A 27,108-nucleotide genomic window follows, 5' to 3' on the forward strand; every position below is an offset into this window, starting at 1 on the left:
GCCATTTGATTACATTTCAGTCACAGACCACTCGTCTCGTGGATTTAAAAAAAAAGATCAGAATGTGTCGTAAAAATTGATCTTCGGTAAATAAGAGGTATTTGTAACTGATTTGAACGTATTCAGTGTATGAACTTGAATTCTTAACTTAGAAGTTTTGATGTGATTTAGTTTTCAAAATTGTTTGATCTTCAGAAGAGTGGTAGCAAACAGAATACGCGGGACAACGGTACGGTGTAACACTATCCGTTGAACGTTTGAATACAACAGACTGTACATGTGTGTAATCAGTAACAAGAAATCCGTAGTCATAACCGATAACGTGCTACTATGGTTGGCTACTGAACCGTATCATGCCTGAACAACAATTGGAATTCATAGACACACGTAGTACTGATATAATGAAATAAATCAGACAAAGGAGCCTATTCGCTCGAAATCGTTTTGCTAAAGAATTGTGTTTATACTTATATTGCGTCTTGTTTTGTTACACCGCACCGTTGCTACAACCTCAATTATGAACATATTGTTAGGATTGTTGGAGATTCCAGAAGATTACACAGTTATGGAAACGACAAACACACAATTAAGTTGCCACCAATGCATGTTGTGAAGCAAATATTAACTATTTTCCCAGCCTACTGTGTGTCTACTCACCAGTGGAACAATTCCTACCACTGACTAATCCCCTCAATGAACACTGCGGATTGATTACAACCTCATTTGAAAACAAACAACTGTTCCATGCTTTGAATCAAAATATTGTACCCTCACCTTTCTTAATGAATCCCCTCTCCCTTTAAATCATGTAATGTTACATGAAGAAGCCACGGGCATGAGCATATACATGGAAAATACATTATTGATGGGCTGATTAAATAAGCATTCTTCATTGGTATAGTACACTCTACCTTCCTACAATGGCATTTCAGGTCAGACGGTTACGCAATATATATTGTAGAACAAATGGAACTGATTAATCATGGTGTTCAATCAACAATAGCAGTCAGTAGAAAATTGTCATTTTCCTGTGTTTTAACCACTTTTGTACAGACAATTACTACTTTCTAAGTGCTAACCATATATTCACAGTATTCTGTTCACGATGTCATCACCAATGGCTTTAATAATGTAGCTATAATCCTTTTCACAGTTCTGATACCTATGTGGGTAATGACCGATACCGCATCAGAGGCATATGCCTTTTCAGGCACTTTTCACAAATTAGCAACAGACATGGTGGTAGCATCGAATGATGCAGTGTTTCCTAAAAAGCAATTATCCCCAAATTTCAAAGCGTACCTGCATTAAAGATCAAATAAAAATATTGCAACAGGTACAAATAACTAACTTTGAAACTTCATTAAGTAACCTAGTTTATTATGTGATATGTCACCCCTCGTAATAGTGATTATCGTTTTCTTTGATGTAATCGTATCGGTTTACATATGTAATGGAAGTTCACACCGTGTGATGTGTGTACTATAAGGGTTTCTATAAGTTTACTTTCGATTTACAATATATACGTGTAAAAGTGTGCTGTTTATAACACACAAGTTGGAACCATTTCAGCCAAAGTACGATCTACCAAATCGTCACACCTGAATGAATAATTATAACATAATTTCTATGTGATTGTCTCCGTTACCGTGGGCGACGAATACCAGTGCTGCTTTGTTTAACTAACCAATTTAGAAATAACACCTAAATACCATTGTTGCTTGCTACCGTCATACATCATTGACTAAGACAGACTGCACATAATATGAAGGAATTGCTCGTGGTTAGCTGGGTTGTATGCATTTTGCGGTTCTCCAAAGTAAAAACTAATAGTATGAACTAAAAGAGGAAGTTCATATGACTATGACGGGTAAAGGTGGAGATTGGATCAAATCAGTATTAGTTTTTAAGGACAAATTTAATGTTACATTTCTGAAAACCAATATTTTACCCGTGCCCGTTGGCCGTTATTCAAGCTATTTATAAATACAACAGAACTATGCACTGAATTGCTGAATAGATGTACATTAGTTAAGACGTTTTCAATAGGTAACAGCATCGCTTCCATTAATATTCACCAGGCTAGTAAGAACATATTCATATAGTGTACTGTATAACATGGACCTACCCAGCGATCGCCCCCCCCCCCCGCCCCCTTGAGTACCCCGAAAAATTAAATTTAAGTAAGAGCAGGAAGTATCACAAGAGCACTCTTTTCAGGTTGAAGGACGCTGAGCGACCGTCCTCAATTTTCCCCTGAAAGTTCATCTGCCACTACGGAGGCTCAATGGGGACATAGGATAGGGGGGAAAGATGTCCTCAAATCTCTAACCTTTTGACTTTTTATCTCAAAATATTTACTTTTAGCTTTAAATTTGGACTTTTAATAATAAAATGTTGACTTTTAAAGTCAAATTTTGACATTTTTTGGTGACTTTTGAATTCATAACTTTGAGATAAAAGGTGCAAAATTGTGAACTTAAAGTCAAAATCTTGAAATACAAATTAAAAAATTGTGAGATTTGGGGACACATTTTTTTCTCGAATTGGTTCATATTAAGTCAGCGTATATACGTAATACAATAATGCTCTCCTTATTGTTCAGTTCCTGCAAAGAGGGAGGCATTTTGGGCAAATATTTTCTTTGTACCTCATATCGCTTCAAAGTGTAATAATGTTCTCTTTTTGAAAATTCTGGCGCATCCCCTCATATTTCCAATTTCTAACCTCCTCCCTGCTGTATACATTACTGCTTAACTGTGGGATATATATTACTGTAGAGGTTAGGATTCCGCTTACCCTAGGAACCCTTTTTAACTGTATGTAGGTATGTATATTAGATCCTCCTGCAAGCAGGAACTCGCAAAGAAGCCTCATAGGCTTATTAAAACCACAAGCTGACCGAAGTCAGTCTCTTACATTCATATTTAACGTCCATAATTATGAATTGTTAATTGTCAACAACTCTGTAACTGGACGACATACATTAATCTGGGAGTGACTCGAACCGGGGACCTTATGATTGAAAGGCACGATTAAGTTTGTACACGTGAAGTTTGTTTACATGATGTTCAACATCAAAATGTCGCGCTTGCAAGGATCAGTTTCATTTGTATTCAAATACTGCCTTGGTTTGATTAGATGTAAGTGTTACAACCCCTAGAAAATGTTTTCTTGTACTTGATCGCTCTACTCGAAAAGACATAAAGGGTAAGGTTGTTACTGCAATCGATTCCAACTTTCAGATATATAATTGAAAATGGCACTTGTAAGTGTGGGATGAGGCAGGGTGGTAGCGCAGTCTTGGATTCTTGCAAGTTTTATAGTTTGTTGTTTGTGCGCTATATCTAATAGTCGACGTGTCGCATTAGTGTACTATTACTTAATTTATGTATGCATTGGTAAATCCCTGGGATATATGGCAAGGATACCTCGGATCACAGACCTTAAAAACGAAGTAACAACGGGCATTTCATGGATATACCCAAAAGAATTGGCTAGTTTTTGCTTCGATTTGCTGGTTTAACTTCTTACAATTAAGTTCCGCTGAAGTTCTACCTTGTTGGCAGGTTGGAAGGTCACACTAATCGACCACTATAGATATCCCCGAAAACTCCCCGTATGCAACACACACATGCCACAGTATGTTATGTAATAAGTAGATGTCGGCACATGATCATATGGAAATTAAATAACTCTTTGGTGTGCTATGGAAATCCAGCTGTGAAGTTCACATATTTTAATTATTTTACTACTTGTAAGAGAGAAAAAAAATGGAGTATGTGAAAAAGTGCGTGGTCACTGATGAACCAACAATTGCCTTTGGTATTTCTTTTTGCTAAGGCTTGCGAGTCCTAACAAAGATCAACGTTACGATTGACTAGTTCTTGCATAGTTGCAATCAGTTCTCACTATTAGCAAATCATCGAGTAAAGGTGGATTGGTATATTAAGTATTAAACTGTCTGTTGTGTTGTCCAAAACAATACTGTTGGAGGTCGCACGTGATGCAGTTAATGATATTTAGATATAGTCATATAAAACAATTCCGTGATCATAAATCTCAGGAGTATTCGAGGAGAATATTAACGTGCCCTAAGCAACAAATGGTAGATTCCGTATGCGTCATAACACTAAGCAATACAAAAAGTGACCTTTTATGATAGAAATGTTCACACGCCATTGCATAACAACAATGATTTGCATCTTATTAGTAGCAAATCATTACCATACACGACCATAGTATTTTTCGTATTGCTCAGAATTTAAAGCGTTGTGGGAATATAATGAAAAGTATTTGACGCAAAGGCAGTAAAGGTGAGACTCAAGTCACTACTTGGAACTGTTTAGTAACTTCGTTCGGTCACATTTGTTATTGTTAATTTATATACCTCAAAAACTTCATTAGTTTTTATAAGTTTGGAAATGTTTTGGAAACTCTGTGAGCCTACTTGTAAACAATCATTTGTGTTCGCTTTCGCCTTCCTTTGCCCAAATATTTAATTGTGTACACGTTGACAAACGATTTTTTTTCCTTTTGGATATGTAAGTTTAACAGCCTTAGATGCAATTTAAAAATAATGACCACGGAAATTGTGGAAGTGAATACCCAATATTAAAGACATTATTGAAAAAGGATTATATGACTTTAATGTTCCGTTTGAATTCTTCATCGTCAGTTGGATGGTTGTAAATTTTGATATTTCAAAAACACTAACTCGTTGTATCTTAAAATACCAGGATCTTCTCATGGCCGTGGATCAAAGAAATTGAAGAAAAAAAATTACATTTACTTAGTGTTTAATAACTCTCATCAAAGGATAGTCTGAAAGCTTTTATTAGTGAAGGTAAGTTTCTTTTTTTCGGTAATCTCCATTTTTCTAGGCAAGTCCTGGGCATATCAATATAATCGTAAAATTCCTCACGTAACTTAGACTGTAGACAACAAACGATGAAAACTGATCAAAGAAATAACAATATGTCAACTAGGCAAGACTAATATCAATTCATTGAAGAGCTCCCTCTAAACATTGCACTCTGAAACCAAAGAAAAGTTTATTTTGATAACAATGAACAGATCATAAACATCAACATTAAGATTAAAAAACAGGTATTTGCACAAAATGAAAGTGCGTTTGCGATTGGTTATGAACCACTGTGTACGAACGCAGTGAATAAGATGTTGGTCATGAAAAGCTTTAGTGTAGTTAAAAAACATCACTCAAAGAGTAAACCATATTGGTTGATGTGGAATCAAATTTGCATCGGAAAGGTACAATTTTTGAATTTATTCAATTATACGTGTTTGAAATTATTTTCATTGGAATAAATTATCTGATGGGGAAGATGATGTCACTCATAAAGACTAAAATATGACAATTTAACATTACTAGTTTATACCTTAAAACCTTGCGCTAGTTGTAGATTGGATCGTGCACAGTGAGTCACGTATGGTGGATCGTGTATAGGTAATCCTGTACAGTAAATCATATATTGTGTATCGCACACATTGGATCCTGTATATTGGATCATGTATACTGGATTATGTATAGTGGATCGTACATATTGAATCATGCATATTGGACTGTGTACAATGGCTCATTTAAATATAATCTTGTCTATAGGATATTGCGTTGGGGATCCAGCTTAGTGATCCAGTATATTGATCCTACAAGTGGATCCAGTAAAGTGGATCATGTATATTAGATCCAGTATAGTGGATTATTGAAAGTTAATCCAGCATAGTGGATCATGTAGTGTGGATCCATTATAGTTTATCGTATATATTGATCCTGCAAAGTAGATCCAGTATAATCGAACATGTAGACTGGACCTTGCGTTGTGGATACAGAATAGCGATCTTGAATATTGATCATTTGAAGTAGATCCTGTATAGTCGATCGTGTATTTCGGATCCAGCCTAGTGTCTTTTTGGATGTCACAGTTATTTACTAGAACAGCACCTGGCTTGCTGGGTGCAACATTCATTTACTAAAACATAACTTGACTTGCTGGATGTAACAGTCGTATCTTAAAACAGCACCTGGCTTGCGTGGTGTACCAGTCATATCTTATAATAGCACCGGTTTGCTGTCTGTAACAATAATTTACTAGAATAGTACTTGGCCTGCTGGGTGTAACAGTCAAGATCTCATATATGGTACCACTTGCATGCTATGCAGAAGTAATATTTCATAAGTCTTGTAGATTCTAGAGTGTCCCATATTGACGGTGGATTTTTCAAGAATTCAAAAGTGAGGATAGAGGTTGCATATATAGAGGTTCAGTTTAAAGAACTTTTGGATTGACATCAATTTGATAATGTTACACAATACATGTCAGAAGAGAAGCAATTGTGAAATATTGTTGAAATGTATGTATGTACCTTAAAGCCCGGGTTGTGTCCAAGAAAACTCCTGTTCATCGTGTATTTTGAATGGCTCATAATGGATCGTGCATAGTGTATCAGGTATTGTTGTAGATCGTCATAGCGGATCTTGCACAGTAGGTTTGTTACAGTGGATACCCTATAGTGGATCCTGTATAGTTTATCGTGTATCGTAGATCCAATTATGCTATGACAACATCTGGCTAAATTATTGCTGTGTTTTCAGTGTGTTACAAAATGTTATCATGTATGTTCTTTTAACAGAAGGCAAATGTTGAAGAAACACCTCTAATCAATATAAACCTGATCCTGTTGCTGGTTTTCGCCTCAACAAAGTGTCATTTACCTTCAACACCAAAACCTGCAAAAATGTATTTTATCGAAGGAAATGATTTTGACATATTCTAATCTTTTTGAAGATTATAATTTCCCAATTTTAAAAGACCTGTAAGAACTGTTAACAAAATGTAAGAACAGAACTGTTCATAATTTTCAACAAAGTTTGACCCAGGATAATGATTGGATCCCTACCTACCTCAAAATGTATGGACGTCATCTTTCACCTACCATCAATCCCATGCAAATAGGTTATTGTTAATGTATATGCAGATTGACCCAACCCTGAAGTACATTTAGAATAATTATCCATCGAACCCAGTGATGGGTTATATCAATTGACTGATCCATGGCTCAAAATAGTCCTGATGGAAGAGATTTCAGATTTTTCACATTGTTTTAGCATTTCTTGTTTTAGCGTTTTCAGTTATTTAAGCATTAATGGGAAAAATTAGTGATCATGTTTACTATTGCTACTCACACAACTTTATTTCTCAAAAAACACTTGATCGCGGTCATTCTTTAACTCTAGTAGCTCACTAAAGTACGATTATTGGCATCACATATTATTTGATAGTGAAATAATGGAACTTACGAACGAGATTTTAGAGTGTAGTATGGTCTTCACAAATTTTGGAATACTTTAATTTGCCAGAAGTTTTAGCATACAATAAAAAAAAAAACATTGTTAAATCAAACACCCTTTCCGTCCCAACCTATGCAACATGACTTCAAAGCTGTGCTCCTAGTATGGTTAATGTATTGAAATATGCTGTGCACGAAGCGTCTTGGCTCCCTGACGTACCAGTTTCACAGCTAGCATTACTGAATGCATTTAAACTTGTTTCACAACAGTAAAAATATTCCAACAATACATGCATATAAGAAGTTAACATAATCATATGTCATCCGACACGTCAAAACTTGATGTAAGTGTATATCTTGGTTAAATTGCTTTTGGTGTTGCTATAAAAAGTAACACTAAGAAAGTCACACCTGTAGAAAGAAAAATGCAGAGCATAACATTTTTAAGTTAATTTCACCCATTCATGACATGCAATAGCAGAGAGATACAATTTGGGACTGGCTTTTGCTTCCATAGCCTGCTTTGTAATATCTTAATTTTGAATTGTTACGTTGGAATGCGAGAGGTCTCGATAACTAATTTTTAACGAGACACAAGCCTGGGTTCGTTTCCGTAAGGAACACAGACAAATTGACGAGTCTAGAGATTTTAAATGAGAACGTAAACTATATTGAACAATGGATTTCGAACCAACAACAACAAGTGGTAATTACAAATATATAGAAAATTACTCACAAACTTAACAAGATCGGATACACTTTAAAACACGCTGGTCTCTTCCAACGGCGATATCCCTCAGCGGCCACGACCTTGACGACGACGATTCTCGGTCCGTTGTACCGCGAAATTTACTGGTCCTCGACGAAGTTTCTCGCGATCCCAGAAACAGCAGTCACCTTCTTTCCGGCGATGCTCCAAAATAGAAGACGGACTTCCAGCCACAATCGAGTGAAGCACAAATCGAACTTCTCGCCGACTAAATATAACCAGAGTCAGTCCAAAATCAGCTTTATAGCCACCAACTCCTGGCGTAACGAACTTCCTCAACGGAGACAGAAATTCTTCACCATCTCCGAAATAAAGACTGGAAAACTGTAGTTTCACAGCAAAGTCCTCTTCAAACTTCTGAATGGAACTGTAGAATCAATCTTGTAATCGATATCTCAATCCTTCAGAAACTATTGGCAGTTGAGCACTGACGATATATAGTAGAATGGTATAATATGTGTCGTCGCTTGTATTCGTACAGAAACTGAGAAACTCTCCGATCTGGGCGGGTTTATATATGATTCGCCATGTCAAGAATCATCTAGATCTTTCTCGATACACTTGACCCAGTTTCTCTATTCTTGGAAGTCCTTTGCATATCTCGCGAACGTTCCAGAGAATCCACGAAGATTGCACAGCTTAACGGGACTTCACGTAAACCGACGTTAACCCGAGACCAGCGCGTCATCATAAGGAATATACCAGAACAATCGTGTATTATAACATTGTGACACGGTAACCCGACCTAATTTCTCAAATACTGATTTATCACGTAGGCAATTTCAATTACTCTCCACAATATAACATTAGGTTTCTCACTAGCAGTGACTAGCGTTAGGCTACAATGGGCCCTCGTAACACCCTCCCCCTTAAAGGAAAGTTTGAACGTAATGAAAACTTTCTTATCTCTTACATTCCGCTATATCTTATCACATACTATATCATAAAATATGAACTTTGTTACACTTGAACAAATTTTCGTTAAACATTCATCAAACAACTTTTAAGTTATGCATAATAAATAATTCTGAGTGTTCTTTATACACATGCATAGTGACATTATCTTTGTCTTGTCATATATACAATAAATTTATGTGAATCTGGACAAAGCATCTGCCATCACATTGTCTTTTCCTTTTATGTGCCTCACATCAAGATTGTACTCTTGTAAGTTAAACTCCATCTCATTAATCTTTGATTCTTATTCTTCATTCTATGTATGAAAGTGAGAGGATTATGATCAGTGAACACAAGCACAGGGTAGACAGTAGTATGCAAATATACATCGAAATGTTGCAGTGATAACAAGAGTGCAAGACATTCCTTTTCAATAGTTAATAATTTCTCTGGTGCTTATCAAACTTCTTTGAATAATAGCATATTGGGTGGTCAACTTGATCCTCGCCCTCTTGCAATACAACACTGCCACATCCTATGTCACTAGCATCGACAGCCAATTTGAATTGCTTATAAAAGTTGGGTGCGGCAAGTATTGGTGAACCCATGAGGATTGACTTAATCTTGTGGAAGGCACGTTCACATTTATCTGTCCAACAGAATGTAACATTCTTCTTCATTAAGTCCGTCAGTGGACTAGCAATGTCCGAGAAGTTCGGACAGAACTTCCTATAATATCCGACCATACCCAAGAATCTCATAAGCGCCTTCTTGTTTGTAGGTGCTGGATATTGCTCTATTGCCTCCACTTTGGCCTTCAGTGGTTTGACTTGACCTTGACCTACGACATGTCCTAAGTAAGTCACTGAGGCATGGCAAAACTCACTCTTCGTCAAATTAACAGTCAACTTCGCCTTAGACAGTTTCTGAAACAACTGTCGAAGTTGACTCATGTGTTGCTCCCATGTTTGACTGTACACAATCAAGTCATCGACATAGGCTTCACAACCATCTATTTCCATTACAATTTGGTTAACCATCCTTTGAAATGTTGCAGGAGCATTTTTTAATCCGAAAGGCATAACTTTGTATTGATATAAGCCAAATGGCGTACAAAATGCAGTGATCTCTTTAGCATGCTCAGTGAGCGGAACTTGCCAGTACCCTTTCAGAAGGTCGAATTTACTCACAAATTTAGCATTTCTAATTTTGTCAATGCAATCATCAATTCTAGGTATGGGATATGAGTCAGTCTTTGATTTTTCATTGACTGCTCTCATATCTGCCACAAGTCTATATGTACCATCTGGTTTCGGTATCAGAATACATGGTGAACTCCATTCACTACTACTTGGCTCTATTATATCATTATCTAACATATAATTTATCTCTTTTTTGAGATGTTCCATTTTCAATGGATTCACACGGTACGGATGTTGTTTGATGGGCGTGGTGTCACCAACATCAATGTCATGAAACGCAGCGTTTGTTCTCGATGGTGTGTCGGGAAAGATATTCTGATAATATTTTACCAATTCTGTCATTTCAATTTGCTGCGTGCCAGATAAGTGGGAAAATTTTTGCTCCAAATTTCTAAGCACATCAGAGTTTTGTAGTTTTATACTATACTCTTTGTTTTTAATTCCGGTATTTGTGTCACTCGTCACATCAGGTTCAACATCCGTACCTTGGGTGACATCAGCATGCGTTGAAGAGCAGATAGGCTTTGGCACACTATCGTTTCTCGCTATGTACTTCTTTAACATATTAATATGACACAATTGTCTACTCTTACGCCTACCTGGTGTCTTGACTACATAATCTACGTCACCCATCTTCGACTCAACTTCATATGGGCCAAAATATCTAGCTTGTAATGGTTGGCCTTGAATTGGAAATAATACCAAAACTTTATCTCCTGGTTGGAACACTCTATTCTTTGCATTTTTGTCATACCATTGTTTCATTTTGGCTTGACCTTGCTCCAAATTCTGTTTGGCTATTTCGTTTGCCCTATTAAGCCTATGCTTAAAGTTTGATACATAGTCCAACAAATTAGTGGTAGATGTTTCACTGAGCCACTTTTTTTTTAGGTGTTTTAACGGACCACGGACTGTATGTCCGAACACTAGCTCAAATGGGCTAAATCCCAGCGTTTCTTGCACTGCTTCTCTAGCAGCAAACAACAACAAGTGCACACCCTCATCCCAGTCTTTCCGGAATTCAAGGAAGTACGTCCTGATCATATTTTTTAGGGTTTGGTGGAATCTCTCTAGAGCACCCTGTGATTCCGGATGATACGCACTTGAAAGGTGCTGGTCTATCCCTAATTGATACATAACCTGCTGAAACAATCCGGAGGTGAAATTAGATCCTTGATCAGACTGAATACTTTTTGGAAGGCCAACCAGAGTGAAGAACTTTGTCAAGGCCTTCACAACTGTAGTTGCCTTAATATTCCTCAGCGGAATAGCTTCAGGAAAGCGGGTCGATGTACACATGATGGTTAGGACATATTGATTGCCTGATTTCGTTTTTGGGAGAGGACCAACGCAATCTATAATGACTCTACTAAAAGGCTCATCAAAAGCAGGGATTGGTTTCAAAGGTGCAGGTGGTATTTTCTGGTTGGGCTTCCCAACCACCTGACATGTATGGCACGACCTACAGTAATCAGCCACATCACTCCTGATTTTGGGCAACCAAAAATGTTTTAGAATCCTATCACAGGTTTTCCTAACGCCTAAATGTCCTGCCATTGGACTATCATGGGCCATGCTCATGATGTCACTGTGGTACACCTTGGGTACAACAATTTGGTGTACCACTTGCCATTCCTCATCTGCAGGTGCATCTAGAGGTCGCCAATTTCTCATCACCACGCCATTTTGTTTGTAGAAGCAGACAGGGTTATCCTCCGCTTCTTGTGGGGTCACTGCCCCTTTAACTAAATCTATTAGTTCAGGATCACGACTTTGTTCTAAAATCAATTTGTTGCGGCTCAAAGGATCTTCATCCCTCCCTACCTTTTGATTATCTCCCGAACTACTTTCTGCGTCATTCAACACCTCAAAAAATCTGTCTTCCAACTTGAATACATCACCCTGACAGCTCTCAGACTCCTCCACTTCCGAGACTGCCTTTGTACTCATTGATCTATTCATTACACACGCAGGATATATTTCATCTTCCTCGTGGCTACTAACATTAGAGGGCGTATATGTAACAATGGGGTTAGGGAGAACCTTATCCCCTGCCAGGTCATTTCCAAGCATCATGGAAACACCTTTTATCGGCAATTCCGACATAACTCCAACCAGCACTTGGCCGGACACCAAACCACACTCTAGGTTTACTCTGTGTAAGGGAACACTGATAATCTCCATCTTTATCCCATGGATTAGTGTACATGTTCCAGTCGAACTCTGTTCACCAAAGGGCAACGTTTCTTCTAAAATGAGCGACTGTGAACAACCTGTGTCCCTAAAAATCTTAATTTGTTGGGGCGAACAATCATCACTAATTGATATGCTACCCTCCATAATGAATGGTTGGAATACCTTATTCACTTGATTTTTAGCAAATTCCTTCCTTTGGATTTCTTTGTCAATTCGATTCGAATTCCTCTGTGAGGCAACATATCCAACTGTATTAGGAGGTGATTTTGAGGATCCCTCCTGTTTTCTTTGAGAATTTTGATTTTGCAACAGATAACATTGTGACATGAGATGACCAGGTTTGCTACAATTATAGCAAGTAACTTGCTTTTTGAATCCACTCCCACTTGGTGGTTTCGTGCCCCCAGAATTCCCTTTGCCGCTGTTTGCCTTTGAATCGGGTGTCCCTTTTACCTCTGTTTTTATTTTGGGTTTCTGGCTCCTAGCCTGGTAAAACTTATTTGGGCTCAGTTTGTGGGTCAGGGCATAGTCATCTGCTTTCGTTGCCGCATCATGCAAGGTGTCAATCATTCTCTCATCAATATGAGTTTTGATGTCGGGGTGGATACATCTTTTAAATTCCTCAATTAGGAACAATTGTCGTAATTTGACAAAATTCTCCCCTACATCCTTAGAGTGGAGCCACCTATCAAACATTTGCTCCTTTATTCTGGCAAATTCTACATGTGTCTGATTATCATTTTTTCTAGCCCCCCTAAATTTCTGTCGGTATGCCTCTGGCACCAGCTCATAGGCTTTGAGGATCGCCTGCTTCACTTCATCGTAGTTTTCACTCTTTTCCATAGGGAGAGCCGAATACACTTCCCGTGCCTTCCCAACAAAACTACTCTGTAAAAGCAGCGTCCACACCTCTTTCGGCCACTTCATATTCGCAGCCACTTTCTCAAAATGTCGAAAATATTGATCTACCTCTATTTCGGTAAATTTCGGCACCAATTTTATGTATCTCGAGGCATCAAAATATGGTTGTGATCGATGAGCTGACGAGGATGATGATGAGTCAGATTCTCATTTATACTTTGCCCGAATTCTAATTCCTTCAGGTGTGTTTCAGATTCGAGCCGTTTTAGTTCCAGCTCCAATCTGACTTCTTGCTCCAGCTTTTGCTGTTCTAATCTGATTTTTTTTTCATTTCGATTTCTAACTGTTTTAGCTGAACGGCGTCACCGCCGATTTCTGTCAGAATTTCAACCCTTTTTTTCCAAGCATGACTCATCGAGAATTTCTTCGTCAACTAATACATCGATCAACCCATTCTTAACAATTTGTTTCCTCGTTGCTTGCTTTACGCCCAAGCTATAATATTTGGCTAATGCCATCAAATCTGGCTTCTTTAGGCCATCAAATTTCTCCCAAGTTACATCTTTGAGAAATTCCTCTGGCTCGAACTCCATGTTCTCTCACGTTTTCTCTCTAGACAATTTTCAAAACAATAATTTTCACAAATGAATTCCTTTCAAACGAATAGGTCACAAATGTTGTTACGTTGGAATGCGAGAGGTCTCGATAACTAATTTTTAACGAGACACAAGCCTGGGTTCGTTTCCGTAAGGAACACAGACAAATTGACGAGTCTAGAGATTTTAAATGAGAACGTAAACTATATTGAACAATGGATTTCGAACCAACAACAACAAGTGGAATTACAAATATATAGAAAATTACTCACAACCTTAACAAGATAGGATACACTTTAAAACACGCTGGTCTCTTCCAACGGCGATATCCCTCAGCGGCCACGACCTTGACGACGATTCTCGGTCCGTTGTACCGCGAAATTCACTGGTCCTCGACGAAGTTTCTCGCGATCCCAGAAACAGCAGTCACCTTCTTTCCGGCGATGCTCCAAAATAGAAGACGGATTTCCAGCCACAATCGAGTGAAGCACAAATCGAACTTCTCGCCGACTAAATATAACCAGAGTCAGTCCAAAATCAGCTTTATAGCCACCAACTCCTGGCGTAACGAACTTCCTCAACGGAGACAGAAATTCTTCACCATCTCCGAAATAAAGACTGGAAAACTGTAGTTTCACAGCAAAGTCCTCTTCAAACTTCTGAATGGAACTGTAGAATCAATCTTGTAATCGATATCTCAATCCTTCAGAAACTATTGGCAGTTGAGCACTGACGATATATAGTAGAATGGTATAATATGTGTCGTCGCTTGTATTCGTACAGCAACTGAGAAACTCTCCGATCTGGGCGGGTTTATATACGATTCGCCATGACAAGAATCATCTAGATCTTTCTCGATACACTTGACCCAGTTTCTCTATTCTTGGAAGTCCTTTGCATATCTCGCGAACGTTCCAGAGAATCCACGAAGATTGCACAGCTTAACGGGACTTCACGTAAACCGACGTTAACCCGAGACCAGCGCGTCATCATAAGGAATATACCAGAACAATCGTGTATTATAACATTGTGACACGGTAACCCGACCTAATTTCTCAAAAACTGATTTATCACGTAGGCAATTTCAATTACTCTCCACATTATAACATTAGGTTTCTCACTAGCAGTGACTAGCGTTAGGCTACAATGGGCCCTCGTAACAGAATGAACTGAACAACCCTAGCTTACGTGGTCAGTGATGAGCTTTTTGGGAACATCAATTCTAACAACACGAATCAAAGTTTACGCTGATGTGGATGAAAAATATGCTTTTCAATATCTGATCTTTGACATGAATTCAATAACAAGGATTACGTTTTATTCTTATCTCTGGACTGGTAATTGAACATAAGATACAGTCGGATTGAATGACTTCTTAAAATAAGTAAATGTTCTTTCCAAAATGTACACATCATTACGGTAACATGTCTCCTATAAGACTAGTGTACTTTCCTAGTCTACCAAGACGCCGCTGGTGTAATTTTAGCACTGCGCCCTCGGTGACCTCTCATACGGGTCACCGCATAAATCTCGTGCGTTTTTTGACTGCGTTTTAATACACACCTTCGCTGTCGTTTTCTAGCAGGAATCCTACAGTTTGCAACGAGATGCTTTAATTCACTGCCCAGTATGCTCTTGATTTTGACAGTATTCAGTCTCGTATTTTTCGTAGGGATTTCGCCCACTTTGTGTATTAAGATTCTACACGTGAAAGACTGCAAAGCACCGTGGTAGGCTGACGTTATGTACCGTAGCTAGGCAGACATCGCATTGCGTGTAATACTTGTATTATTGTACGTGCTTAGTTCTTCTCTCCCAGGAGTTGCGGGGTTCTCTAGGCTTCCCTTCGGAGAAAAAGGCCTTAACCAGGCGTAACTCGGGCGTTCTGTGTGGATTACTGGGACTTCGTGTCGCCAATTCTTAGGCTCTCCTCCGGAGAGATAAGCCTTAGCCCGTTGGTGTCTGTCAGACCAGCACTGCTTTCTCCGGCTCTTACAATCTCCATCTCACTGCAGTACAGATCTTGCTATAGGTGGACCCGTGCTTGTTCTGTTTGACGTTCACACAGGCGAATTTGAAGCCCTGGTTGCAGACCAAGTGCCTACGGCTATAACTCCTGCTCTACCACTTTCCCCCGTCGTCACCAACTTCAATTCTAGACGAACAATCCTTCGGACGGGACACCTCAAGCACCACGAACAACCGATCCGGAAACGATATCACAAGCGGAGACCAGCTCCAACCCTTCGGCTCATGTCAAACCAAAGAACTATGACAGAGCCAAAGGGTAGGTTCCGAAGGCCAAATCTGTTTCAACAAGTATAACCACTGCCTCGGCGTAAGTCTCCGTCATGACCTCATCCTCCCAGCAGACTCCCAGGTCCGCAAAAGACCAGACCACCACTATGTGTCGATACCAGGAGAGTCCAGGGACCGCAGCCACTCACCAGTGCGTCGTCCCTCGCCGACGCGCGATGAGACCTCTGCGGACTCTGACAGGGGTTTAGGAGGGACCCGCGGCCCGTAAGACAAGGGCACATACAGCATTGTTCCATGTAGTTGCCTCCCCCGTCCACGGAACCACCTTCCTCCGAGTTCGCCTCGCTACTCTCACGGCTTACGTAGGCCCTCCCCCCCCCCCCCCCCCGAGTGCAACACCTAGCTTGTGCGACTGCGCCCCAGCCGGCCTTAGACCAGGTAGAAGCGACGGTTGGGGAAGCCCAGTCGAGGACGTCCTGTCACCCGGAGCCGACTCAGAGGAATATATTTGAAGCAGACGGATACTACCTCCCATTTGAAATCATAGCAAGGCCGCGGCTATCTCCAAGCAGTGATTGGGCTTTGAAGACCCTCCGGCAGAGACCACGGCACCCAAGTCGTCATCTATACTGGGCAAAACGAATGAAGCGCCAGCAGACGACTCTCACGTTCCCGTGGACCCGCTTTGATTTTAACGAGTAGAGGTCCTTCAAAGGAGGTAGACTGCCTTCACCACGAAGCTGGACAGACAAAATGGGTGAACAGGGATGTTTGGAAACGGTTGTTTTGTCTTTTGCCAATCCGCGGATGGTAAGAATTGACTCTATGACTGGTTGAGCTTTAATTTAAGAACCCACATAGCATTTCACGTCGGCCTTCCTGTTGGTAAACGAAGTACTTGTGCGGAACCATCAACAACTGCCGGAGGACCTAGACCAAACCAAAGACCGCGTGGCCTCACAAATCATGTGGAATCTGCGAACACTTACAAAACTGGTCTACGACTAGTTTACGAGGATCGCTTAACGTTGTAGCAGCAGTCAGCTGGATGAAAAGCGAGTCCAGAAAAAGACTGGCTACCTCAACTATCTCAAGCTCGGCGACACATTCTGCCAAGAGCTAAACCGCCACGACACGCTCGCGAAATCGTGCTTTTCTTATCCGCAGGCCCGGAAACGCCGTCAATTGCGTAGCGAGTATCCTTACTGTCAAAAGGAACAAACCGACGTTTAATGTACCACGACCGTGGGGATGTCCACCCTGCCACGGATACAGTGTATCTGGCAGTATCGGGGGGAGGGGACACCGGTTACTCTAAAACATGGCAAAACTGGCAAAATATTGACCCAGATCCGTGGCTTCCTCGGGAGGACACCCCAATACCCACGGACCCGAGCCAGAAACGTGACCTCGAAAACTGGCGAAGTGCACGATATTGGAGGAGATGGGATGGTAGGGAGCCCTCTTTTTCTCGTTCTACCGATAGTAACCCAAAAGCTATTGTACAAGGGCTTCGTCCGGCTTACTCGGTTTCGCATAGAAAATCTCGCACTGGTCATCCCAAGCCTAACACAGGGCCTATTGGCAGCGACGGTCAAACTCAAGGGCGCGTACCTTCACGCCCCAATCGACGTCGACTCTCAAAGATTCCTCGCCTTCTTGTACAGGGGGGATGACTACAACTTCGCGGTGCTACCCTTTGGCCGCTGTTCTTCTTCGCCGCTTTTCTTCACAAGGGTAGTGGGCGCCATAGCGGACCAACGCCGGAAGGCGCCTGCCTTAACCAAAACCCCGACGACTGGTTTGTCATGTAGGCTCAAATGAATCAGACCCTCACGACAGGCACGACTCGGTTGGGTTATCAGCCGGAAAAAATCGCGTCTAACCCCAGACCAGGAAATTGCCCTGAGACCCTCGAATTCCGCGCATTAAAGGCCATCTTTGGGATAGGGATAGTGGGTGTGGTCCCATACTATCGACTTAGAATATTACATATGCAGCTACAGCTACTCAGTCACTTGAACCCGGGTCAATGAATCCTAGACACGTGGGTGCAACTAGCCGGCCTAGACAATGCCCACAATGCCCAGGAGGTCGAAGACCGCTTTCATATACCACGAATGGACAATGGACCAAAGCTGTGGCCATTTGAAAGCCATGGCACAGACCAGGAGATCCAGAGATTTACTTCACTCCTCTCTTACATATCTCCTACAACACTGACACACTAGCACTGCGCCTCCGGTGACCTTTTGCCACACGTCACCGAGCACTCTCTCTTCCTTCCGAATTTACCATTCCGAAGGAAAACGCGTGATTTTCGCTTCTTTTTTTACATTAGGATCTCGCCTCGTTTTGAATTACGGTACCTTACACGTGTTTCAGTTGTGAGAGACATTGTACATTTCACTTACGTGTTGTACCGTTAAGACCTTGATTCGTGTATTTTTTTCAGATTACTGCTCGTTAAGGTCTCTCTCTCCGGTGTTCCCATTATTGTTGGGTTCCACGAGACGTTTTTAGGGGCTTTTCGGCCCCCGTGAGTTCCTCCTGTGGAGTTAAGGCCATCACGAACTTTCTAGTTCTGTTCACTCAAGATCTGTGTAGGCCTTATTCTTTCGTACCGTGTGTTTTTTGCGGTTTTTATTTTTTTCCCGGCTTATCGTCCTTTTAAAGGAATCAGGATGTCTAAGGACGGGAGAGTTACGATTAAATGCTCGTTCTTTCGCCCGTGCGCGCCTGGGACGAGCACGCACTATTCTCGCAGTAGAGATCTTACACTTGACGGGAACCGTGTACCATCTGTGTCACTTTCACACTGGCTAATTGGACGGAATCGGAAGCCTGGCTGGAAGCAAAAGGACAACGGTTACAGCTCCAACTGGACCACCTTCTTCCCACGTTGCCTACTCCGGTGCCAGACCAGCCTGCTCTGCAGTCTACAGTCTAAACCAAAACTCCGGATGACACGCCGCGAACTCAGTGGACAACCGACCCGGAGACAGCTTCGAGAGCGGGGAAAAACTCGAACTCTAGGGCTAAGGTCAAGTACAAGACCTATAACAGAGCCAAAGGGTAGGCACCAAAACCAGTTTGGTTGCAAAGGGTAGGGCCGCTTCCACTGCGGGAGCCTCTGTTGCGCCATCTGCAATTCATGAGCGGAATCTTGGGCTGCTCAAGACCAGACACACAGGTCTGCGTCAGTTAAAAAGGAAAACGGGGCACGTAGCCACTCGCCGGTGCGTCGTCCTTCGCCGATCCCCGACGAATCTTCGGCTGACTCAGACACGGGTTTTAGGAAAGATCCCCGATCGCTACAGGCGGAACATAAACGACGTAGGTCTGCGGAGGCACCGCTTCCGCCTATAAGACCCCCTCTTCCGGTTGTGCGTGGCTGCTCTCACAGCTCATATCGGTCATATCGCCAATCGTCAAACACCTGACACCCGCCTCCCAGCGTCCCCATGAAGAACCTCAGCCCCAAAATCATCGTCCAAACTGTGATCGACCAACGAAACGCCAGAAGACGATTCCGCCTTCCTCCCTGTGGACCAACTCTGCCTTGAACGGGTGGAGGTCTTCCAGAAACAACGGATCGAATCCCGCCGACGCAACGTGCTGACAGCAGTAGGCTGGCCAGCGGGGGAGCAAAAGAGAGACTGAAGACCATCTCTATCCTGGGAGAAAACCTATTCAATAGCCAGTTGAGCAATACGGTCCAACAGGAACTTGACCAACGCTACACGCTAGCAAAATTGGGTTTTTCCCGCCCGGACGCTCGCATGGCCGATAGGCAATCACATCTTTACCGACGCCTAGAACAAGCGAAACTACCAAGGGGTAGGGAACAATGACCCGCTTACTGGAAACGGGGCAACGCCGCCAAGACTTACAGGGAGGGAAGACCCGGCAGGTCGCCAAGTGTTCCCGGGGACACAGGTACGGCCAACTCTTAGTTAGTGAGAGACCACTCCTACGGTTACAGGCTCCAGTTATTCCGGAACGTCTGCAAAGAGATGGACCCAGGTCCGTGGGTCCTGCAGGTGATCTCGAGGGATTACCCCATCGAGTTCTCTCGGACTTACCCAGAGGGAAGAGGCGGAAAGGACATCCCGACCCGGGCCGGAGATTTTCCCTCGAAATCGAGCTCTATGCGTTACTGGCAAAGAGGACAATAGTGGAGGCGACGGAAGGGGAGGGACCACTCTTCCGCTTGTAATTCTTACTAAAGCCAAAAAAGGACCCGTCATGGCGAACAATACACAACCTCAAGTCGTTGAGCAACCGTAACGTCCGGCCGACTCGTTTTCGCATGGAGACTCTCTCGATAGTCATCCCAAACCTCATTTGGGGATATTTGGGCGTCATCCGTCTACCTCAAAGGCGCATACCTCTACGTTTTCGTCGATGTCGCGTCACAACGATTTCTAGAATCCGCGAACAAAAGAAGAAACCAGAAGTTCGTGTCGCTACCTTTCGAACTCTCGACCTCACCGTGAGTCTTCAAAAGAGTAGCGGGCACCGTGGTCGCAGACCTACGCCGAAGCGGAGTGACTCTCTAAGCTTACCTCGACGACTGGCTTATCACGGGGAGGTCGCACCGAGTCGCTCTATTCAATCTAGGTCGCACGACCGAGCGCCTCAATCAACTCGGTTAGGTTGTCAACAGGGAAAATCACAGCTCCTTGACCCAAACCATTCAGTTCCTGGTTGTGATTCTAGTCTTCAACACCAGTTGGGGGACACCGTCCTCAGGGCGGGTCACCAACTCCCAATAAACCGTCTGCCGCCTCCTCAATATGTTGCCTTCGACATTGTGGACGTAGTACTATTCTGTCGTGAATTCGACCCCTCAAATTGCTCCGATCACTACGATCCAGAGTAGGACATACACGATACACGAGTTCCGCTGAACGGTGTCGACACGGCCCACCTCTCTTGGTGGCTCGCAAAGGAGAACTTGGTTTAGAGACACCCCTTATCTCTATCTCCTCAGATGCGCCCTTGCAAGGCTGGGGTTTTGTTTGGACGACGATTTCAGGGGAGTAGGAGCCGGTCTGGCGACAGGTCCATATCAACGCACTCGAGATGGAGGCACTATTCAGAGCTCTTCGCCACTTCGAGTGTCACCTTCGGCCTTGGTCAATAGGCAGGGGGACGAAGTCCCGATCGCTGTGTGCCGCGACGTGGGACATTCTGCTCTGATGCCGGAGCAACAACATCTCTCTAAGGGCCTCACACATTGCAGGGAAAGAGGGCCCACACCCCAACGGAGTGATCCCTGCAGAAAGGCACATGTCGGAACTTGTTCCGCCTGTTCTGGACCCCGAACTTTGACTTGTTCGCTTCGACGACCAACGCCAAACTCTTAGTCTATTGACGTTGGATGCGTTCTCGAGGAAGGGGATGAAGGCGTACGCCCCCTCTGCCTAATACACAAGGTGCTTCTCAAACTGAACCTTCTAGATCTTCTAGCAGGAACCCTACGCAGTCTTCTGAACTCACCCCACTTAGTGAGCTTGGGGCGGCCCGAGTTAGTCTACCTCATTTACGGTCCCTGAATTTGACGCGTGGCCGTTTTCTTATCTTCTCATAGATAAGCAATAATATTTGCCCTCACAGCAGGATAGGCCCAGATATACCGGACACGTCCACCCGGACATATTCCCCGGGACATATTCATCCTGACATATCCATCCGGACATACTCATCCGGACATATCCACCAGAACATATCCATCCAGTCCGGACACCGAACGAACCACGCCATCTACGCTCTCAACCTAACATTTACCAGGGGAGTGCCTTAATTTTGCTTATCCCTTGGGCAGGCTTCGGGCACTTCGTCGTGGATTTTCGCACCCCCTTTCGTGTTGGGTCTCCCACCCGACACGTACCTCCCGCTGCGGTTTCTTGGCCACAGCGGTATTGGGCAAATCCGGAAGGAAGAGAGAGTGCGCGGTGACCTGTGGGACCTGTGCTTAAATTATACCAGTGGCGTCTAGGTAGACTGGGATATGTGCGTTAGTGTTGTAGGAGACATGTAAGTATTGTCGTTCGTAAATACCCAAACCAGAGAGTTTTGGGGTTTCGAACGAGTGACACCGGTCCGATAACGTCTGACGGCATTGACCTGCTCCCTCACTGAAATCAATGCCGTTGAAAAGTCTGCCAAATCCCCGACATCCGCCGTAGTCGGAGAAACCTGGCAATCGGCACACCATTTTCGGTACACCCGGAATCTCGAATCGTACAGGCGAAAAGTGGAATGTCGCCTGTCGTTGGTCGCTATCGAGGCAGCCTCCTCCTAAACGCCCTACAAGTTCCACGTAACCAGGTTAAGCGACACTTTGTTATCATGGACAGTGCTCCCATGCTTCCTCACATGAGCAAACGTGGGAAATTGTACCCGTGAGGGTTGGTCCAGTCGAGGGTTAGTGCGTCCTCGACCTACTCCCCGGGGCTCAGGACACGAGCCAAAAAGCGAGCCAACTTGCAATTGAGGTCGGACGCGAAGATGTATATCTCAGGAACGCCGAAAATCTCGAAGACCCAGGTGTCGAGGGATTATTTTGTTTGCGCCTTCGACAGTCGTAACAGGGCGTCTGCAATCGAGTTGCTAGACACCGGCAACGGGCGTAAAAAGGGAAGGAGTTGAAACTAGGAGGCAACATGAATAAGCGGCAAAGAGGTACTAGGTCCAACAAGCTCGGCAGATATCCCGACAAAACCAGTCAAGCGCGGGCATGTAGCGTAGACGGCGTAGGATGGACCGACTTTTGCACCTTATCATGGGTCGGGAAAAATAGTACTCTATATATAAATGGGGGAGGGGGAGTGTACCAGTAAAGATTAGTCCAGTCGAGGGCCATTTCGTCCTAGACCCACTACCCGGGGCTCACGTGCCACATAGCAAACCAACTTGCAATTAAGAGCGGACGCTAATATGTCTATCCCGGGGACGCCAAAAGCCTCGAAGAATGTAGAGACGACCAACGTATCGAGAGATCACTCTGTTGGCGCCTTCCACAGTCGTAACAGGGCGTCTGCAATCGAGTTGTGAGACACCGGAAGGGGGATTGCCCTCAGCAAGCTACCATGTATGTCACTTGCTGTGACGGTGCCAAAAGAGATTTCGCTTTCTTGATCAACCACCTTAATATTGAAGTCACATTCAAGAATTTCCGGGTGTCGGAACAAGGTCTTCTCGTTACTCCGCCACAATCAACCAATCGTCTAAATAGACCAAAATCAGGGCTACAGTCTAATCAAGTAAGCTGCTACTGTGTGAACTAATCTGGTGAAGGTTCGGAAAGATGTGGACATGCCGAATGGAAGGGCCTAGAATCGGTAAGAAGCCCCGTTGTAACAAAAGTTCAAGAACGGGTTGTGATCCACGAAAACCTGGACATGAATATATGCCTCCTGTAGTTCAACTAAGCAGGCCTGCGTGGAACCGCAAAGGGCGGATGAAGTTGTTCAGTGGCCGTGTATTGAGAATTAGGGTCCCCAGCGGCAGGACTTCGATGGAGTTATGAGAAGGCCGGCAAACGCTCGGATTCTCCCTCATCAAGAGGGCCAGCACAAGGAGGCATGGGTCCTTCGATTAGTCATTTGCGTAAGAGTTGACCCCTCCCGGTCTCCGTTGGTACTAGAAGAAATCGGGTTTGACATTGCGCTTACCAGATTGAAACCAACTCTGCGGTGTGTTCTTTGGTCGTGGGCATCGAGGCCCCTACGGCAACTTGGAAAGCGCAAACGAACGCCTCGACCGCTCGTAAATGGTTTCATGGCTCTGCCGCGAAGTGGCATGGGATGAGTAGGTTCCGTGGTCTCACTACGTCCGGCTAAACGACCCACTGGAACGAGCCTCCGAAGAGGTCTGATCCGGAAAGTGGGGTACCCATAAGAGCGCCGGCGATGTCCGACAATCGCAGCAGAGAAAAGACGTTTCGCCGATGTAGAGAAGCCGTTCGAAGCGTCGCACGAGAAAACTGGTCACTCGAACGGCGCACAATAAGGGCCAGTGTCCTGTGCTTTAGTTTAACCATAGAGGAATCTCGGATTGTAAGGGCTCGCAAAAGCCACACCGAGATAATGTGCTGAAGTGCCGAAATCTTAAAGTCAAACTGGGCCGAACGATCGAAGCTCCTGAGGTCCTCCTTGGACCCTTGGGCCAATGGGAGAACTTAACGACAATCCACGCGATCCCACGCCTCCTGGGGCATCGGACAAGGTATTGTTCTTGCCTCAATCGTATCAACTTGCCGAGGGGACGCGGATACGCTGACCAAGCTCTTTCCGCCAATCGGGTAAATCGATCCCAAGACTCTCCATCTACGTGTAGGGAAGGGGGAGGCTAAGGTCGTGCCTCGCCCACCGGAGCCTGAATTCTGAGCCAGGAGTACCTGGCGGGCTGAGCTACGACGGGAAGTGAGCTACACTAGAAGTTACATGAAGCTGACGGACTAAATGTCCGTAGCTCTCCTCCGAGAGGACGTCCCCAGACGGCTCGACGTCCGGGCCAGGAGAGGTAAAGCGGTCATCGTCCGACGGGACTAAAACCACCTCTAACTGGACTCCGGAAGAAGACTGGTAGGAACGTGGCTATTTCTGTTAGTGCAAACACCACCTATGTCCGAAAGCGAGTCCTCGGGATGGACAACTTCCGGTTCGGATCGGAGAAGTAACAAATAGAACTGTAGCAATGCCCTTATGGCGGCGGAGGAGTCACCACTGCAAACGTGCAGAGTACCACTTAGGGCCCTGGCGAAGGACATTGACCGACTCCTTCAAGCCCATGAGGAGATAAACCACCGACGGATTCTCCGGCCGTACTGAAGAGTGGTGAGAGGAGCGTTTCCGACTCCCGTTTGCTAGACGAGGACTCAGAAGAGGAGGACGCGGGTCTCTGTTTTTTGGTTAGTCTCTGTAATGCAGCTGGAGAGCAGCCTCTAGTTTCGACAAGGGTCTGGTAACAAGCGGGTGGCTGCTCTAACGGTCGTCGAATCATGATGGCCTCGGTAACGTTAAAAGTCGGTGGTAGTTCCACTTGCTTCCTCCGACGCCGGTCCGGTTTAGTTGGCCTCGAACCCCTTGTGAAGAAGGACCCGTGTGCCGACACAAGGGGCCTACGTGATATCAAGCCCGTCTGTGCCACCACAGACATGGGGAACTCCGCGACGGGTCGGCCAACGTGGCCGACGTCGTGAGAGTGTCTGTACTAAATACTCCTATTGCTAGCATTAGCAAGCATGCAACCGGTAGAGGCGAAGAGGAGGAGGAGAAGGGGAAGAACGATCGAATCCAGACATTCCAGCGGGCAAGTCAGATTTCCCGCGTATAGATACCACGCACTCCCCCAAAAAAGTCTCTCCATCAAGGCGGAGTAGCAGCGGGACCAGACCTGCTGTTCGTGCCTCGGAAGAATTACTATTTACCTCAGTGGATGTAGCAGCGGGGTCAAAATTAGAGCTATTCAACAACTACACTTCTAGGAGCTTTCGTTCAGGAGTTAAGGGCCAAAAAAACGTGAAAACTCCCGACGGACTATATTTGAGCCCCCCCCCCCCTTATCACTTTGAGACTGAGGGAGGAGGCCAATAGACTCCTTACTAGAGGCTTACCCTAGTGTAACGTCTGAACCAAACCAGAACCCGGGTTCGGATGAGGAAGAGAAGGGGCCAAACGTTAGAGTCACCACTTCCGAAACCGTTGGAAAGAAGACCTCAGAGCTCCACCGAAGAATGGCGTGGTACTTCAAAACTGTGCCTGTGGGTAGAACAGAAGCAGGCCCGAAGGCTAATTGAGAAAAAAATCGATACAATCCACATGAACATGTTACAAAACTATAAGGAAAGGGGCACCCAAAGGATTCCCAAAGCTTCCGTAGCAAACAAGGATTACGCCCTAGAGCGCTCGAACAAGCCTAAAGGCATATGTAAAACCAAGAACATATGAAACCCTAACCTACATACAGCACGTACAACGGAGCAACAACCAAGGGGCGTAGTGGAGAAACAAGCCCATGCGAGGCCCGGAACGGAGCCGCTAATGTTCCGCGGAGGAGGGAGGCCCAAAAGGGGCTCAAATTGCCTACCTATCTCCGATCAGGGGTGGGGGGGGGGCAAAAGCACAACTCGCACCCGAGGCAAGACCGACGAACTCCCACACAAATCAATAAGGAGGGAAGTCGCCGAGCACGCTACGCTACGGCCGAACACGAGAGGAAGTAAAAACCCTTCCCCGACGTACACGTGTGGAAAATGTAGTCTCAAACGGACTAATAAGGAGTACACTCACCAAATCGGGGGTAAAGTGCTTCAATGTGAACTGAGCGAGTGCCACATTCACGCACAAAGACCTGCGATGTCGAATTGCTCTTAACAGTGTAAGTCACAGGGTAAGAATGACCAGGCCAAGGCACCGGATCTAGCCAGACGGAACTGGCTAGACCGGCTGCCATTTGCAGGCTACGGTATAGATGGTGGTAGCTTTTTGTGAGTTGTGCGCTGATGGCGCGGGAAAATGCAGAAGTTATTTGTCCAGAAATTAAAGAGTTCCCGATGTTAGTTTGGTATACACAGAGCATATTAAAGGTCGTTCACCGATATAACAAAATTTGATTAATGTTTCAGTCTTGAAAGCGTAGTATCTTTGGTTATAGTACAACTTTTGAATTTATATCTATTGTTTTTTTTCCTTCCGGTTTGTAGCTTTCCTTTATAACCTATGCAACTCTTTAAGTTCTAAGATAATCATACGAGGAAATTACCTCATTAACTTACTTATGTTTCACTTGTTCATTCTATACCGCTGTAAAAGGCCCTCTACATCTTCATGTCTTGCTTTTCATCCTCCATTTCACATATTCATGTTCACCAGACACTGCATATTTACTTTTGTTTCGTAACACCGTAGTAGTCAGGATTTTGTTAGATGATGTGGACAGTGTTTTACTGTAGGAAGTATTAGGAATAACTATAAACCACATTATAAAATTCATGGCTAAACACCATTTT

General features: G+C 44.0%; 2 protein-coding genes across 2 annotated transcripts in view; one reads left to right on the forward strand and one right to left on the reverse strand.

The window, feature by feature from the left end:
• Window positions 1-4,105: 4,105 nt before the first annotated feature.
• Window positions 4,106-27,108, forward strand: part of LOC139982523 (uncharacterized) — a 75,443-nt gene continuing 52,440 nt past the window's right edge. The window contains exon 1 of the mRNA XM_071995416.1: window positions 4,106-4,846. The gene's annotated coding sequence lies outside the window, so the exon portion shown is untranslated. The remainder of the gene's footprint in view (window positions 4,847-27,108) is intronic.
• Window positions 9,412-13,299, reverse strand: LOC139982522 (uncharacterized). The gene has a single exon (XM_071995415.1). The coding sequence runs from the start codon at window positions 13,297-13,299 to the stop codon at window positions 9,412-9,414; it is 3,888 nt and encodes a 1,295-aa protein (XP_071851516.1).

The sequence above is a fragment of the Apostichopus japonicus genome, chromosome 16 (assembly GCF_037975245.1).
Source record: "Apostichopus japonicus isolate 1M-3 chromosome 16, ASM3797524v1, whole genome shotgun sequence".
Taxonomy (NCBI): domain Eukaryota; kingdom Metazoa; phylum Echinodermata; class Holothuroidea; order Aspidochirotida; family Stichopodidae; genus Apostichopus; species Apostichopus japonicus.

What these genes read in the sequence shown, in the direction of transcription:
- LOC139982522 (XM_071995415.1), bottom strand. Translation starts at nt 13,299, where the DNA reads ATGAAGTGGCCGAAAGAGGTGTGGACGCTGCTTTTACAGAGTAGTTTT.